General features: G+C 35.7%; 2 protein-coding genes and 1 long non-coding RNA gene across 3 annotated transcripts in view; 2 read left to right on the top strand and 1 right to left on the bottom strand.

The window, feature by feature from the left end:
- Positions 1–17,620, top strand: part of LOC121737965 — a 380,295-nt gene that overhangs the window by 254,830 nt on the left and 107,845 nt on the right. The window lies entirely within an intron of this gene.
- Positions 3,786–8,132, bottom strand: LOC121737948. The gene is made up of 9 exons (XM_042129688.1): positions 7,962–8,132; positions 7,615–7,887; positions 7,260–7,426; positions 6,892–7,062; positions 6,397–6,579; positions 5,723–6,106; positions 5,131–5,367; positions 4,762–4,868; positions 3,786–4,513 (listed from the first exon to the last, which is right to left on the bottom strand). Exons 1-9 carry the CDS (start codon positions 8,032–8,034, stop codon positions 4,420–4,422), a joined length of 1,689 nt encoding a protein of 562 aa, XP_041985622.1. The 5' UTR covers positions 8,035–8,132; the 3' UTR covers positions 3,786–4,419.
- Positions 8,410–13,857, top strand: LOC121737953 (leucine-rich repeat-containing protein 1). Its single transcript, XM_042129695.1, has 6 exons — positions 8,410–8,977; positions 9,746–9,908; positions 10,658–10,753; positions 11,603–11,747; positions 13,091–13,203; positions 13,652–13,857. Exons 1-6 carry the CDS (start codon positions 8,487–8,489, stop codon positions 13,703–13,705), a joined length of 1,062 nt encoding a protein of 353 aa, XP_041985629.1. The 5' UTR covers positions 8,410–8,486; the 3' UTR covers positions 13,706–13,857.

The following is a 17,620-nucleotide window of genomic DNA, read 5'->3' as shown; positions in this document are numbered from 1 at the left end:
TAAGTTGTTTTATTTTCACAATCCTAGTTGTCAAAGAAAAGTTGAAAAACTTATAAGAATTTGTTTGAGACTCCGATTGGAGAAATGTCCGTCTTTCAAATACTGTAGGACACCACCAATAATTATTACTGACTAGATGACGCCCGCAACACCGTTGCGCCAAAAATTCGCGCGGGAACCCTAATTTTTTCCAAGATAACTATCCTATGTCCTTTCTCGGGACTCAAAGTATCTTCATACCATATTTCAGGAAAATCGGTTCAGCGGTTTGGGCGTGAAGAGGTAACAGACAGACGACACACTTTCGCATTTATAATATTAGTATGGATTGATGTGGCACTGTGTTTTGTTAGGGCGTTCGCTGCGTTGAGCGTGTGCTCGGCGCGGCTGCCCGTCGCTGGCGGCCGCGCCGTGCGCTCGCCATACTAATCGTGCGACGGCTGACCCGCCTCAACATAGCGCTGCTCTATCGGATAACATGAAACGAGGACGCCTCGCGGGTGGCCGCACCGGGCGCAAGCTTTAAAGTTCACAGGCTCACAGCACACATCAACTCGGAAAGGGATCATGGCCTTTCGCCTCGCCGTCAACCTAACGTATGCACGTAATCAAAGCGTATCAGTAGCGCCTGCACGACAAGTCGGCTACGGCTAGGCGACGGCTTGGGGAAGGGGCAAGGGTGGACGAAGAAACGTAAGCTTGAGTACGGAGAGCCGTAGGCGGGTGGACGACGAGTCGTAAGCGGGTGGACTACGAGCCGTCCACGCGTCGCATCCCGGTTCGGAGCCTGTTCCGAGGCGAGGCGATTACGTTACGGTTCCGCTTAGTGTACGTTGCAGTAGGGAGTTTCATACAAACAATATTAAACGGCTCGAGGCGATACGGTGCCGATCCCTTTCCGAGTTGCTACCTTAACGCAGCGAACGCCCTTAGAAATTATTTTTTTATGAAACACAGTGCCTATCGAAAAATGGCTTAGACAGATTGACAAAGTAATTGCCAAGGGCCAAGATGCCTGAATTAAATAAATTTAAAATAAATAAAAATAAAAAAAAATCGCGATGTCGTCCTTAAAATTGTCAGTATTTATAAATTATATTTTTTTACATTTCATTTCTTGCAGTGTACGTTAAACATCGATAGACTATCGATAGTATCGATAGTAAATTGCTATCGATACTATCGATAGTTTTCAAAACAATCGATCGATTGTTTACTCAAGTATTACTTATACATCCCTAGAGTCTAGGTATGCGTGTATGTAGGTTATTCCCCGGCCATAGTGAAAAATGCGTAGACGTAGATTGTTCTCTATGGTAGGGGTGCGTATTTCATTCATTCAAAGGTGTAACCATTGAGATTATTCTCTATGGTAGGAGAATTACCGTGCGTATATCATTCAGTTACAACAGTGTTGCCAACTTAGCTACTTTGTAGCTAGATCTAGCTATTTTTCGGTATCAGGCAGCTACAATTTTTTAAAAGTTGTAGCTAGATTTTTAGCTACTTTGTCTAGCTACTTTTCATCTTTCGAGATTCGTAAAGTATTTCCCGAGAATCGAAGGAAAGAATGTTAAAATATTATATCTTTTTTAAGGTAAAAACGGGACCCTATTACTGAGACTTCGATGTCTGTCCGTCTGTCTGTCTTCAGGCTGTATCCAAAAACCGCTTACAGCTAGACTTCTGAAATTTTCACAGATCATTTATTTCTGTTGCCGCTATAACAACAAATAAGTACTAAAAATCAAATAAAGTTAATATTTAATTTCCATAAAGATGAAGGTTGATTTTTTATTGTTATTTCATATTATTTATATATATTAATTGAAAATAAAACTCTTCGTTTCGTATAACTTTTGTTATTTTATTGATGTCCTATAATCTTTTAAACTATCGATAGACTATCGATACTATCGATAGCTTTTAGTAAAACTATCGATACTATCGGATTACCAAACTATCGATGTTTAACGTACACTAATTTCTTGGCTGCTAGTCTACAAGCAGTGGTTGCCAGTAATAAAAATATTAATAAATGAAGCTGAAGCTTTTAGTGATAATTCGATTTCTAAAGTTGCTTTCATAATGGAATAAAACAACAGTACAATATTAAAACATTTAATAAACCATTAACATCTTGCTATCACAGCACTATTAATTAAAATTGCGAACATACAATAATTGTAAATGTGAAGTTTTATTTTAAAATAGGAGTCCGCAAGGGGTAGAGTAAAAGATAAAGGATATGACGGTAAATGGTAATATTACATAGTCTTACATTCCTACAAGGATAGAAAACCAACGATGCCATCTTGCAAAGTGTCACATGTTACTCCAACCCATCCAACGGCCACTAATGGCTGCCCATGCTACGGTCTATCGGAGAGGTTTACCTGTACAGGTATGTCTGCGCAGGTAGACCGGAATGTGAGTGGGAATAGACCTGTGTAGTTTTTTGGACCTGCGCAGGCGACCGGCGCAAAATCGAAAATCAATTCTTTTGAGTGACTCCTGCGTAGGCATAACTGCGACCGTACATAGATCTTAGCGTGTATGGCCTACATAAGCATCACTTTTGCATGTGGCCGACTTTTATTTTAAAGGATAGGTTTTATATTACGGAAAGAAGCAACAGTGTGGCGTCATGAGGACTGGCCAGTATACGTGGTATCATGTGCGTACCGAGGGGGGGGGGGGGGGGGCAGGTGGGGGCAGCTGCCCCCCCCCCTGGATCATGTGACGTCCCTACTATGTATATTATCTAGTACTATTTTATCTATAAAAATTAAAAATTTTAAACGAATTTTTGCCATTTGTCTGCAATACAATATTTTTACAACTAAAAATAATTATTTTTTTATTCTTTATAAACACCTAGCTTATGAAAAATCTGGTTTGCCCCCCAAGGCCCAGAACCTGGGTAATTTGCCCCTCCCCCCCTGGCCCAGAACCTGGGTACGCCCATGCCTATACTGATGAGTCACACCGTGCCCATGACAAAATATCATCCTTGGTCTATACTAGTCTTACGTATGTCATCCATAGTCCGTTCAAAGTTATTTTACCTTTAATGGCGGCGATCATCTTGCGATCATCATGGAAATTTAGATAAATAAACTTATGAACAGACTTATTACATTAGAAATTCCTTATAGTAAGAAACCATTAAATAAATAGGTTATAGGGAGGTATTCTTTGACTAAAAATAAAGTTTTAAATACATTCTCAACTAAACACTAGGGCATGTCTTTCAAGGGTTATAAAATAATTTACAGGAATCAAATATTCGTACATACTATGTAAATCAGTTTTCACAAAGTCATACAGTTAACAAGACTGTTTTGGCGCATAGCTAAAATCAGAACTATCGTCGCCATATTGTTAAATGTCACAATTCCACGCGCCAAAACATCTTTGGAGTTCAATAGTATTGTATTTAAGAAGTTTCCATTACATTTTATCAACATCTTTTAAAACCTTAATCCTAATTAAAATTTTAAAACTTTAAGAATATTCGCCAGAGGCTAAGGCCCATTATAAATATTAAATCCATAATAAATCTTTATACACAGAAAGATTTCATTTTCTAGGTTCCAATGGGAGCCACTAGAAAATAAACGCAAAAACACATATAGATAAAAGATCGTTTTGTATTTATAGTTTTATTATTTTTTTTATAGATTTATTGTAAGTAAATATAAAAAATGTTTCAGTTAAATAGGTAAGATAAACTTATAAATTATTTACGTATATTTGAAAAATATAAAAATTTAGCTCTCAGTTATATAAAGTTCAATTAATGCTTAATGACTTGTAATTTGTAAATAATTCGTTAAAAAATTAGGCCATAAGATCGTGGAATCTGCTAACAGCTAAACATTCAATTTACTCAACTGTGCAAATTGCAATGTGCGTGCATTTTCGCTACCAAATATCAAAGTTAAATTATTATGATCGTCTTGTTTCGATACTGTCCTGTATCTCTATTTTACTGTTTGGGCTGTAATCTGGCTTAATTTTTTTACAGAAATAGTTTACTAATCGTACTTATTATAATAAATTGTATCGTATTAGACTGCTTATTTGTAATAAGAAATCTACAGTTTTAGAACTTTAGGAGATAAATAGATAAAAATTTAGAACACATTTCAAACTCATTACTTATAGATTTTGCATACAATATTTTACCATAATTTCGATACGAAATTATTTACAAAATTCAATCTCTCGGTACGTACGGTACTATTCAGTATTCATTAAAAAAAACTTCTGTGGACTGTGACTTGCAGAAGATTTCCCCTAATTTTTATTTAGTGTTGCCACTTAATAAATATTACCATTAAACGTTGGACTATTCTACTACTTGAAGACAGTCGATTATTTTATTAAATCCCTGACGCGAAATTATATACTAGTTTATATACTTATGGTACTTATTGTGTCTGCCGGTGCAAGGGTAACGCTCGGTTGCTGAACAGTTGGGTCCAAAAGTGGTATGTCGTCGGTGGTCCTGCAAACATTTTTAATTCATATACTTAGGAGAAAAAATATGTTGCAACTATGGCCTTTAAAACAAGATTTTTAAACAAAGGCAGAAATAAAAGATATAATAATATAAGGTTTAATATCGCGTCGCTAAGTGGCATGGCTCCCGGTAAATCCAATACATTTGAATTATTACTTACTATTGATATTATTGAATTAATTTTAACAAAACCCTGATCCTACTATAAAAATATTTATTCAATGCTACAATACCTTGACCGCGGCAGTGATTGTTCAATGACGACATCTTCGCAACATTCCGTATTTTTATTCTGAACTATCGGTAATGTAGTCATTACAGTAGCCGCTAAATATATGTGCTGAAAATGTATACGAATGTATAAAATTAAAGTTGGATGGTGGGAACGTAAATCTATATTATGTATAGTAAGTATTATATACGTAGAATAAAAATTTATGACTTTTCTACTGCATTAAGATGATCGTATATTATTAAGTACCTATTTTAAATATACGAACGTGGACAGCATATCTTTGGACCTCACTTTAAGTAGAACTAAGTCCAATAAATTTTTCGTCCAAGTAACAAGTAACTTTATAGTTTCAGAGTAGTTTACTTACCATCGACAAAACTAGAATCAAGTAAATACCCGGCGTGGACCAATGATTTGCGTTCTCAATAGCAACCACACCCATTACCCAGTTTATCGCGAAGAACGGCTCCAACACCAGACACAAATTCAAGTATGTCTTCAATTGATTGCCCTCAGTATTCCAACTCCATTTGAACGACAGGTTATCCATGTAAAGCATGTTCAGAAAACCCTTGTCGTGTAGTGTTTTTAAGTAGTCGTTGATCTGAAAGTAGTTGCTTATTAGCTGTGCTACAAAACTTTCTTTGATATAATTCATTAAGAATGTCATAAAACATAATATTCAGGTTTGAAAGCCAAGTTATTCTTTTAGCTTTCATATTTTCCTAGGATTAAAAACGTGGGCTGTTTGGTCATTGTAGTGGAACCTGCCCTAAATCTAAATCTCACATCTACAAAATAAGAACGTAGGTGCATAGGCGTACCCAGGTAGGGGCAAGAGGGGGGAGCTGCCCCCTTGAAGATAAAATAAACGTCAAGGTGGGTATTAAAAACGTGTTACCTACTCTGTGCCAAATGAAGTGTTGGAAACATAATTACCTACCATGTATATTATTTACCTCTTTTAAATTATTGTCGTTTGCACCATCACTAGTTTCCGGGTATTGGCAGTCATCCTCATCATACTCTTTATCCAATGTGTCGGTACTGTCTGTGTTCTTTCTGCTTGTGCTTGGCGAGAAATTATGCTCAATATTCTCATCGTTTTCATTCTGATCCTTCGGCCAGTTGGCCACATGATGATCGACAAGCTCCTGTATCTTAGACGCTAGCATTTCCGAATGTTTCCTATTCACGCTCTGCAATCCGACAATTACGATTCCTGTGTTTATTACGATCAGTATCATGGCCGGTATCATGAAACCCATCACCATGCCTTTCTCTATTGACATCCAGCAATAGTTCTTTATCTCGTAATGTTCCAAAGAGAGAGCATAGGAAAACTGGAATAGAAAAATTATCAAGTAGATATAGCCATTATCCATTCTTAATATTATAAATGCGAAAATGTGTCTGTTTGTCTGTTACCTTTTAACGCCTAAACCGCTGAACGGATTTTGCTAAAATTTGGTGTGGTGATATTTTGAGTCCCAGGAAAGGACATAGGATACTTTTTATCTCGAAAAATTGCACGGTTCCCGCGCGATAAAATTTTTGCGTAATAGAGTTGCGGGTATAATCTAGTAGAACCATAGATTTTTCTTTTTTATTATGTCAAAAATCTCAATCTTACCATAACAATCACAGCTGGTACACCATAGGCTAATAAATAATTGTATTTCAGGGGTAAGACTGATTCGTATAAGCTATACTCAGCGACCGCTGCGGCCAGTGCCACTATCCACATAGAACACGAGATATGTGTGTAGTGCAACACCAGAGCTATCCTCTCACATCGCGTAGGTGAAGATGAGCCCTAAAACAATAAAATAAAATTTTCCTGGCTTGATTCATGGCAGCAGGTATTCATAGCATCTAAAGATCAAAAATATCCTTGTGTTCTTATCCTGTATCCTTTCAGAATTGCCATTTTTTTGCTCAGGCATAACAACTATTTAGATATCAGTCACTATTCACTCTGTTTAAGAGGCGCAGACTTATCACCTTCATTGCCATCTTCACTTAATTGCAAGGTGGTAAAATATGTTGGCAGTCAGGCAATCCACTTATTTGTCTAGAATTCTTAATCCTTTGATAAGAAAGTATAGCATTTTAAGATGTTACTTACCATTATTGCTTGTATATAAATAGTAGCACAAGTCATAAGGCAGCAGCATAGATTTGTTATGATGGGGTAAATTTTGCTCGAGCTTCGAAATTCTGAGGCAGTTTTGTTATACATAAGCCATAATAGAGTAACTACTGGACATATCACAGACAACCCACTTGCTATAAAAATCTGAAAAAAAAGAAAAAATCGTAATATTATATTACTTAAAACTATTTAAGTTTGTTGTCTGTGTCTGGCATGTGAGACTTCTAATATGCCAGACAAGAACAGCAAACCTTAGATATGTTATGCGCTACGTAAATACCATTATTAGTCAGAGAGAGACGCATGAATTGAGATGATAAGTAGGTATTTAATAAACTTACCAATATCATCCATTCATTTCGTCCTCCGTGGCAATTATTAAATCCATATAGGTAGGTGATACTATCAATCATGTTGTGCTCCTTCAAGTCAGCGTCTGCCAGCGAATCATCTGGTAATTCAACTTCAGGCTCTTGAGTCTTCTTTTCGACCTGTTTGTTATTAGATCCTACAAGAAATAACGAATACAATGTCTGCTTGTCTTTGTCTGCAATATTGGAAACGTCACGTGACGGACAAAGACAGTGGACCTTGTTTAACTAAACAGTGCCTTATTTATATATTAGAAGAGGACGAGAAATTGTGTTTTTGTCATAAAACGTAAGTGATAAGTAAGAAAATATGCGCTTCACGTACCTTTATTATGTTTTGATATGGTTTCAGGATTCGGATATAAAGGCGGATTGTCATCGTATATCGAGGATGTGAAATTAGATACCACTCCACCATACTCGGTATCGTAAGCATTAAGATCGTAGTCGTTTCTTTCTTCTATTCTTGGGTAGAAATTTTTTCGGGCCTTCGGAGCAACAGGCTGGAAGGATCGATAGGCTAATTTTTGCCTTTTAAAAACATTATTCTCTAAACTGGCCTTTCGAGTGTGGTGTAAAGTTTTATTTTGTTGGGAACCTGAAATTCACGGTGTTTATTACACTGTGATAAAGTAAATTGTATAATATAATATTTCGTTTAATTATACGTACATTCAGTAGTTTCTAATAAACACTGTATAAAAATAATTGTATACAAAACAGAAAACACTAGTTTGTGGAACATGTTAATACTGAGCGGTTCTCTTCCCCATTTACAAAATCAAATCGCGTTGTGCCTTAGCTAATTGATATGAATAATTAATCCACTGTTTATTTCCGTGGAGTTGTTAAGTCAATTTTAGAAAATCAATAAATCTTCAAGAGCTGTGCGCGCCGGTCTACTAGGAAGCAGTAACATTTTATACGTTCATCATTATCTAGTTTTTGGTGAAAATATTTATAAAACAATTATTTTGTTTCAAATTGCATAATATTATTATGAATACCGTAAATAACAACTATTAGAAATTCTTATTACAAGTAGATTTTTTGTAAATTTCATTTTAATATGTGGCAACATTATTTCCTGATAGCAGCTGACGATTGTCACTTGTCATTTGTCAAGTGTCAACCAAACAACCACAAAATTCCTACGCAAAAATATTTCACGGAAATGTAACCAGAAATCGGTGCAAAATGAGTGCTATATTAAAATTTATACGTGAAAATCATATTTTGGCAATAATAGAACACGCTGTTGCCAAGAAGAAGTCCCGTATCAGTTTAAATTCGTACGAAATAACCGAAATACCAACGTTACTCTATACGTGTTTGGACGTCGAGCATCTTTATTTACATCTTAATAACATAACAAATGTACCTGTCCAAATAACACAGCTGCTAAATTTAACTACATTGACTCTAGATTACAACAACATTAGTGCATTACCATCCGAGATCGGGAACTTGAAAAATTTAGTGAATTTAAATATCAGTTACAATCCGTTGAAAGTGTTGATACCAGAAATTGGCGATTTGGAGAACCTAGAAGCTTTTTGGTGTAACAAAATAGGTTTAGAAGAAATACCGAAGGAGATTGGTAAGCTATCGAAGTTGGATACCTTCGGCGCGCGAGGCAACAAACTCAAAACCATTCCTGAGGAAATGACAAAATTAACAAAACTAAGGTAATTTATTATTATAAACAAAGGTAAAGGTATTGAATAACTTGTCCATTAACTGGGTTATTTCCAAAATTTGGCGGCAAAGGTATAATATTGAATAACTTGTCCATTAACTGGGTTATTTCCTAAATTTGGCCTTTCAGGGTCAATTCACACCGAAATGGCAGCACAGCGGCGAGCATTGTCAGTTTCATATGATTTTAAACTTTATCTTCATTATTGTAATACATTATCGCTTGAGAAACTTGGAAAGTCTTGCGGCCGCAAATTCTCAAACGATACTATGTATTACAATAATGAAGATAAAGTTTAAAATCATATGACACTGAAAATGCTCGCCGCTGTGCTGCCATTTCGGTGTGCCATTTGACTCTTAGAATGTTGTCATGGACTAACATTTTTTCTGTAAAAAATTTAGTGCTCAGTTTTGGTATTACTGACATTGGATTCTTTTTAGATGCATTTTTGTTACTATTTCACACAAAGATTACTGAAATTTGATAGTCTGGCTCCATCCATACTGAATTTGTACAGTGTTTTTAAGGCATCTTCCAGCAATTTTTTAAGATTATATGTACGTCATGATTTGCTATAATATCATTGTTGACTGTTAAGTACAAGGCCAGTCATTGTATTTATTCAAAATATTATAATACTTGTGCTAAACAGTTAGAAAGGTCAAGGTAATTTTTTTTTTTATTTCAAACAATGGGACAAAGTTTTTGCCACTAACTTTTTTTTGTCATGATTATGAACAAAGTCTTCTTTCAGATGGTTGACATTGGACCGAAACCAAATAGAAACTTTACCAAATTGTATGGACCGTATGGAGGGCCTTATTCATTGCAACCTGAAGAATAACCAGCTGAAAGAGTTCCCGACCTCTGTACTGAGATGTCCAGAACTTATGTTTCTACAGTTATATAATAATGAGGTGTAGTATTAATGATTACAAACCTAAAAACAACTTTTTTTTTTTTATGAAATAAGGGGGCAAACAAGCAAACGGGTCACCTGATGGAAAGCAACTTCCGTCGCCCATGGATACTCGCAGCAACAGAAGTGCTGCAGGTGTGTTGCCGGCCTTTTAAGAGGGTATAGGGTAATAGGGGAGGGTAGGGAAGGGAAGGGAATAGGGGGGGGGGGGAAGGAAATAGGAGAGGGTAGGGAAGGGAAATGGGTAGGGGATTGGGCCTCCGGTAAACTCACTCACTTGGCGAAACACAGCGCAAGCGCTGTTTCACGCTGGTTTTCTGTGAGAACGTGGTATTTCTCTGGTCGAGCCGGCCCATTCGTGTCGAATCATGGCTCTCCCACGTATATAACGTAAATAACCCGTAAATAACAGTCTATTGAATTAAAAACCCTCATTGATTTAAACTAAGTTTTAGTATTAGAGAGCATACTGTGTGACACATATTATTGTTGCACACATACATTTTTAGCCATTTTAAAACAATTTGATGACTAATTACTTTTAATACTTGCTGAGCCCCTCTTCTCCTCTCCCAAGTAAAGTGTATTGAGACTTTTCTAGATATTATTTGTTATATTTTACCTTAGATATTTATAGATTTTTGCATATGCGCGTTGGGGCAACGGCTCCAGAGCCCCATATAGTTGATACGGGACTACGCCCGCGCCCCCGTTTACTAATAAGTTACATTCTATTCTGTGTTCCAGATCTCAGCGATGCCGCGCGAGTTTGACTACAACACATTGCAGGTTATGGAGATGATTGACATCCGACTGAACCCCGTCTGTGAACTCTCACATCCTGTAAGTATTCGGTGTCATGGAAATTTACTCATAGGCAGGTGACGGACCATTTATTTGGGCGCGTTATGTTAAACCCAGCCAACAGATCAGGACTAACATTGAATTGACACAACCCGACCAAGTGTCTGTCTGCATATAATTTTTTTCAATGGTCCCTCGGGAAATTAACTTGGCCGTTCTCATGACCCAGATGTCAACAGCCGCCATTTCGCAAAAAAAACTACTTTGTTTTCGGAATCGTACATTATTCAGTGATAAATTACAGTCCAATATTTCAGAATTTTGTGTTTATAATAATTAATATGTTAAAAATATTTTGTTGTCGTTCTATCGCGGTAAATAAACCGCGATAGTAAAATTTTGTCTGATCAAACACATTCTTTCCAAACATGAATATACTAGACGTTCCGCGCTGCTTTGCCCGCATTAAGGTTAAAAAATCGCCGCGTTAAAGTCAAAAATCGCTTGTTTTGTATGTGAGGCCGGGCCGGCCTCTATAGAAAACTAGAGATGGAAAGGGCGTAATCAACAAAATGGTTTTAGTCGCGACTCGCGTAATTTAAAAACCATAAACATATAAGCTATGGGCAAATTATAATGTATGCTTGAAATAATCGTACAAATTTTGGAAGCTTAAATCACTGTCTGTGCAATCAGAGGAAAGTGTGGAAAAAACTCGGAAAATTATTATTAGAACGCGCTTATCTTACGAAGTACGAACTACTGGACATATTTTTATAATATTATTATAGATTCTTTTTTGCGGGAATATGTATGGTTCCAGCTAAATACCTTATTTCCGCGGTGGAGCCGCGGGGAACGTTGTATAATACTATGTTTTTCTTTCAGGCGCACCCAGTCATACGCTACACGGACACAGATACACAGGCATCATCGAGTCACCAACATGGCGCTCAGGCGTTGGCGGTGAATGCCACAGCGTTGAGGCTGCCGGCTGCGCCCGCGCCGAGGTTACCTGATCCGGCGTTGTACGGTAAGTTTTAAGAGGATACACCAGGGGCGAGAGAAATTGAAAATAGGTATTAAAAATGTATTGCTGTCTCACCAATCACAAGTCTCCCACCGCAGAGCGCGATAGAGACAACACGACAAAATTTCTAATAAAAGAACAGAAAATCTTCGATTCGTTGTCCGTTGATTCCTTCTCCAAAACTTAACCGATTTAAGTTCTTTTTTCATTAAGAATTAAAGCAAGGCTTGAGCTGTGTTCCTATGTTTTATTTTTTTTGTATATTTTAGCCAGTTTTGTTTTCTGGGTGTTTGAACACAGAGGAAAAACCTGGCCATTTTTTTGGGTTTTTATCTTTTTTAATAATAAAATTATGAAAAAAAAGAAAACATAGGGACATGCTAATAGTGGCCATAGATATTCAGGAAAAAAATCATAACTCTACATTATCATTTATTATTAGGCATTATCCAGGGAGGAAACAGGGGACAACGTTTGTATGGAAAAACAGCAGTGTGGACTCCTTTGAACACTGGTTTTCTACATGACCGTCGTGTGTTGGAGAAAACCACTGAAGCCACCTGACAGAAGTGTTGAAAATAATTCAACAGCACTAAGATTATTATTATTAACACTGGTGCTTAAACTGCTCATTCATTGTAAGACGAGTACGACGGTCTTGTCGTACTCGTCAGAAAACCAGCGAAAACCATTCATGAAGTAAAGAGACATCAAATTTTCCAGCACTGAGCGGGCTTATGATGATTACTATAGGTATACCAGAATCTGATGGCAATTTTTGACAGCAGATTTTCAAAAAAATATCTTTTAGCATTGGAATTTTTTTTATATTTGCATGTTTAATACACAGAATCAGCCGTTATAAGAAAAAAAGGATTAAAATGTTTTATTCCAATTACCCCAGTATTGCTAGAGTCAATTTATTTTCTCACTTTTTGCCATCAGATTCTGGTAGACTATAACATAATATTGCTTAAAACCATGATAACTTTCAAACAAATTAATAAAACTAGATGAAAATCTGTTTACCCATTTGGATGTTGCAATGCTACGGACAGACAGACATACACACAGACAGACTTTATGTTATTTTTTGGTCAGGAACTAAAAAGTGATTCCTCTTCTTCTAGAAGAAGAACTAATAAGATAATATAAAAAGTTGACGAACCTTTTTAAAAAAAGCATATTATGGTCTGGCATAAAAGTTAATAAATTAAAAAGTGGCAACATCGTAGTGTCATTCCTTTCAAATCACTCTAAGAAAAAAGGGATGACACTACGATGTTGCCACTTTTTAATTTCTTCACTTTTATACCAGACTATAATTTCCAACTTTCAACTTTCAGACATGGACATGGAGGTGTCGTCGGTGTCGTCGGAGGACTGGGAGAACAGCGTCGACAGCGCCGAGCTCGACGTGCACTACCACAGCGACGACGACGAGAGAGCCGCCGACGACGTGAGTACGACGAACCGACGACGTAGGCAGACCAAGCTACGTGTGCCCACCTACGTAACTTGGTCGCGTTATATGACACCCATGACCCAGCCCACAGGTTGCAACTAACAATGAACTACGTGCGGACTGCGGACCAGTTGTGGCAGAAAAACTACTGCCACAATCCTGCATCGCGCTATCAAATCTCAAATTTCTCCAATTGCAGTATACAGAGTGTAACAAAACAAAATCATGTGTCCCTTGTATAGAATTTACAGTGAAAGTAGCAGCGCTGCAAATTTTTTAGTCTAAGTATAAAAATGCCCCAACGCCATGCAGCCTACTAAATAATTTTAATAAAAGTTGGCAATATCTTTAGATTAAGTTTTGTAAGTCAAGATTTAACAGAAAAGCACTTTTTCATTTATAATAATATTATGGTTATTTAACTTACTTATTTTGTTACTAGGTAATTGGAATGGCATTACCAGAGTTGTCAAGATACGCATCCACAGCAAGCTGAATATTAAACTGTTTTTGTGATGGCAACATTCGTTCCTAAGTTACAAATATGGCAAATCAGTTTGAAGTGAGAATTTGAAAGAAGAAGGAGAGCTTTGGCGCCAAATTACTTGACAGTTAGTTTTTTTAGAATTATTTTTCTTTTTATTTCAAATTTATTTTGATATATGATTTATTTTGATAATATATTACAATTAAAAAAAATAGAATAAAAAATACTATCATATGAAATAGAGTACCTGCTTAATACATTTTGTCTAAAATTATCATAATAGGTTAGATTCTTTTCTCTTGCAACAAAATTATTTTTTTTTCTCATACATAATAATTAGTAAATCAACATAATATTCTAAATTCTTAAGTAAATGAAGACACAATTTCTCTTTAAAGACAAATATAACTTACGAAAGACTGACATTTTTAAATAAACAATGTTATCTTTGAGACCTTAAATTAAAAGATTGAAAAAATAAACATTAACAATTATTACTAGAAAGAGAAAAAATAAAAGTGATTGACAGAAGAACATATTTTGGCGTAGGTGTTTACAAAAAATTAAAAATGGAAATAAAGTACTAACTAAAAATCTTCTGTTTATATTTACCATCTTACTAATAAAGATAATAAAGCAGCGTATATAATACAATGGACCGCTGTCTTTTTCTGACATGTGACTTTTCTAATATGTCAGACAGAGACAAGAAGATCCTGCATAGTTACTCGCTGTATAAATAGTTCTTTAGTACGAATGTTAGGAAAACTTTCTGTACTGGCCTACACAGAAACGAATAATTAGAGAAAAATATATAGGGTAAAACGACTAGTGATTGGACAGTACCAATCATTGGACCCATAATAAGTATAGTGTTTTGTGCTCTGTCCAATGACTAGTACTGTCCAATCACTAGCCATGTTTACCCTAGTGAGTGTGCTGATTGGAATATGCCACACTCACTTTATTTAAAATGTAATGATTAATGAAACAAACTGCCAAACTTATGTTTGAATGAAATATAATATTATGTTGAAAAATAATAATTATACATAAATACTAAAAAGAATAATTTAGGTACTAGAAACGAGGTTAATTTTTAATTATTTTTTTGTAATTATTCAGACAATATTATATTTATAATAAACAATAACTTTTATTTTGTATTAAATCAGATGTTTGAAAAGTGTTGATTTTAGACATTGAGATATTTGTTGAATGGAATTAAAAACTTAAAATGACATGTTAAGTGGAATACAATATTTGTATTATAAATTTGTTTAACGTTATGTAAAAAAATGTCAATAAACAATTATTGTTTATTGACGTTTTTTTAGTTATAAACATGATAATGAGGAAAAAATACGATGGCACCATTTTGTGCTATCATATTTTGTCTTAATTTTCATGTTAATGAAATAGTTTAAATTGTTAGTTTTAAAGTGGGATTTGGTGTGGTGCTCATTTAAAAAAATGTAACAGTATAATTTGTTTAAAATAATATAACGTAATTGTATAATCAGTAACATAAACTTAAAAATTAATTTACTGTCTTATAATATTACTCTGCTTATATTGAATAAACAAGGGAAGGTAAAAAAATACTTTAGAAATTCCAAAACAAAATCTTATAAATAAATAAATAAACATATTATATCGCTTAGTAAGCCATTGACAGTTTAAAATGTTCTTTCTAAAATCTTGCATTTTAAAATCCGCTGTGAGTTATATTTTAATCTTGTTACCGGCCGCCTAGACGAGCAAATTTTATTGTGCAATATTACGTATTGCGTAATATTATTGACCGTCTAGGGTTGCGCGCCAATAATCTAATTCAGTAAGTATATTATGTCCACACTGTGTCTTTTTTGTTCATCAAGGGCATGCGTTATATTATAGCGCAGTCAACACCGCACGTGAGGTATGCCCGCGACGCATGCGCTCTGGCCGTATTTAAAACATTCGATTTGTTCTTTTTTTTCTGGAATTTCTTATGACCAAATAAGCCGCACATATTCCACCCAGTAAAGTGTTCTCGTCGCACATGTTACAATAAGCTGACAGACGCTGCAACTGAACAAAAATGACAATGTTGGCGTTGCGGTCGTTGACGCATTCAATTATTGAATGCGCCAAAATGAAAGTTGAATGAAAGAAGATGACGAAAATTGAAGATGAAAGTGCATAGTGTGGACAAAGCTATTTGCGCCAATACGAAAGCTGCATGACAGAAGATGACGAAAATTGAAGATGAAAGTGCATAGTGTGGACATAGCTATTGTCAAATGAACTGCGGGGCTAAAATGGTCGCTTTAAAGAATCATGATATGAATCATAATATGATTCATTTTTCTAAAATCGCAAAATGCAACTCTGCTTGCAATTCATTTCTGTATTTTTGTACTGATTTGACATTTGTCAGTTTGACAGTTTTGACAATTCATTTGCTGAATTGATCGAGAGGAATTAAGTAATATAAATGTGACCATTTTAGCCCCGCAGTTCAATAAAATTGAAGCGTGATATTGACAATAAAATTGCTCGTCTAGGGGCCGGCTTGTACTCGTTCATACTTTGCTGCCAAAAATTCTTGAAATGTAAGCAGTTATCACGTGCACATAATACATTTTTGGTTAATTTTGCAAACGGTATTATAATATAAATATTATATTGTGAACCTCATGCTAATAAGAACTACTTCTGTGTATTATTTAATTATGTTTTGTCCCTTGTCTGTTAAGCTCCTTTTCCAAGTCTGTGAATCGTTTTATTAGTGAGGGGCTACGAATAATAAAAACTAAGGAATCGTAACTCCCATACTATTACCGTTTTAAAATTGGTTCCTTTTGATCTGTCATGAAACGTCAGCCTAGTACCGCTCAAGGTTAACTAAATATTGCAAATGTATTCAAATATTGTGTTAACCTAAGGTACCGTACACTTTTTTGACAAGTATTGTGGAGCATGTTTTTTGACGGAGTTACTTTTCCTTAGTTTTTATTATTCGTATGTAAGGGGCTATATTTTTTTTATTTAAACACAAGAAAATGCACAAAATGTTTCAGAACCGTTTTTGAATGTGGCGGAAAAAAACAAACCTTACTATAAGTTTTATGTAAATATTTACACAGCGAATAGCTTTTCATGGCCTGCTTGATTTTGTCTGGAATATTAAAAAAGTCACTTGACAAAGACAGCGGATTTTATACAGTTATGTTAACGTAAGTAGGTATCTTTATTACTTAACAAAAAAAATACAATTTTATTTATATTTATGAGTTTGCACTTTGCAGTAACTTACCTGTGCAATTGTTTTTGCAATTATTGCACCAGCATGGTGTCATTTTGAGTGACAGATTTTTGACAATGTCATCAATTCTAATGTCGGCTGTACACTCTCGCCGAGACACAGCGAGGCGGCCCGAGTGCGAGAGTGTAAATGGGTGCACTCGCCTCGTCTCGACTGTCTCGGGCCCTCTCGGTCCGGTGTCGGTATTTTGCGCCCGAGACAAAGGGTTTCGCGAGGAAAGCGAACGCATTACTGTACACTCTCGCGTTTTTCACTACTTGTCGCGCCGCTAGACAGTGCAGAACAGAAAAATAACAATAATAAACGTCATTATCTGTGAGAAATAAATTTAAATATTATGATTAAGTATAGATATTTGGATTACAATGATATCTTTCGATGCATAGAGAAAAGTAATGGTCCATCTTCTCTGAGTTCATAACTGCGATTGAACTAAGCGAAAATGTACATGATCGCACTCGGGCAAGGGGCTCAAGGGGCTGTACACTCTCGCCCGAGAGCTCTCGGCGAGAGTGTACAGCCGACATAAAAAGGTCTTTTTCACTTTCATTTCGCCACATTTGAAAACTGCAAGCCATAGTTGAACGTTTTCAACATTATAATATGTAGTTTGA

Source organism: Aricia agestis, chromosome 22 (genome assembly GCF_905147365.1).
Source record: "Aricia agestis chromosome 22, ilAriAges1.1, whole genome shotgun sequence".
Lineage (NCBI taxonomy): Eukaryota > Metazoa > Arthropoda > Insecta > Lepidoptera > Lycaenidae > Aricia > Aricia agestis.
The sequence above is the reverse complement of the archived record's forward strand: the minus strand, read 5'-3'. Positions and strand labels throughout refer to the sequence as shown.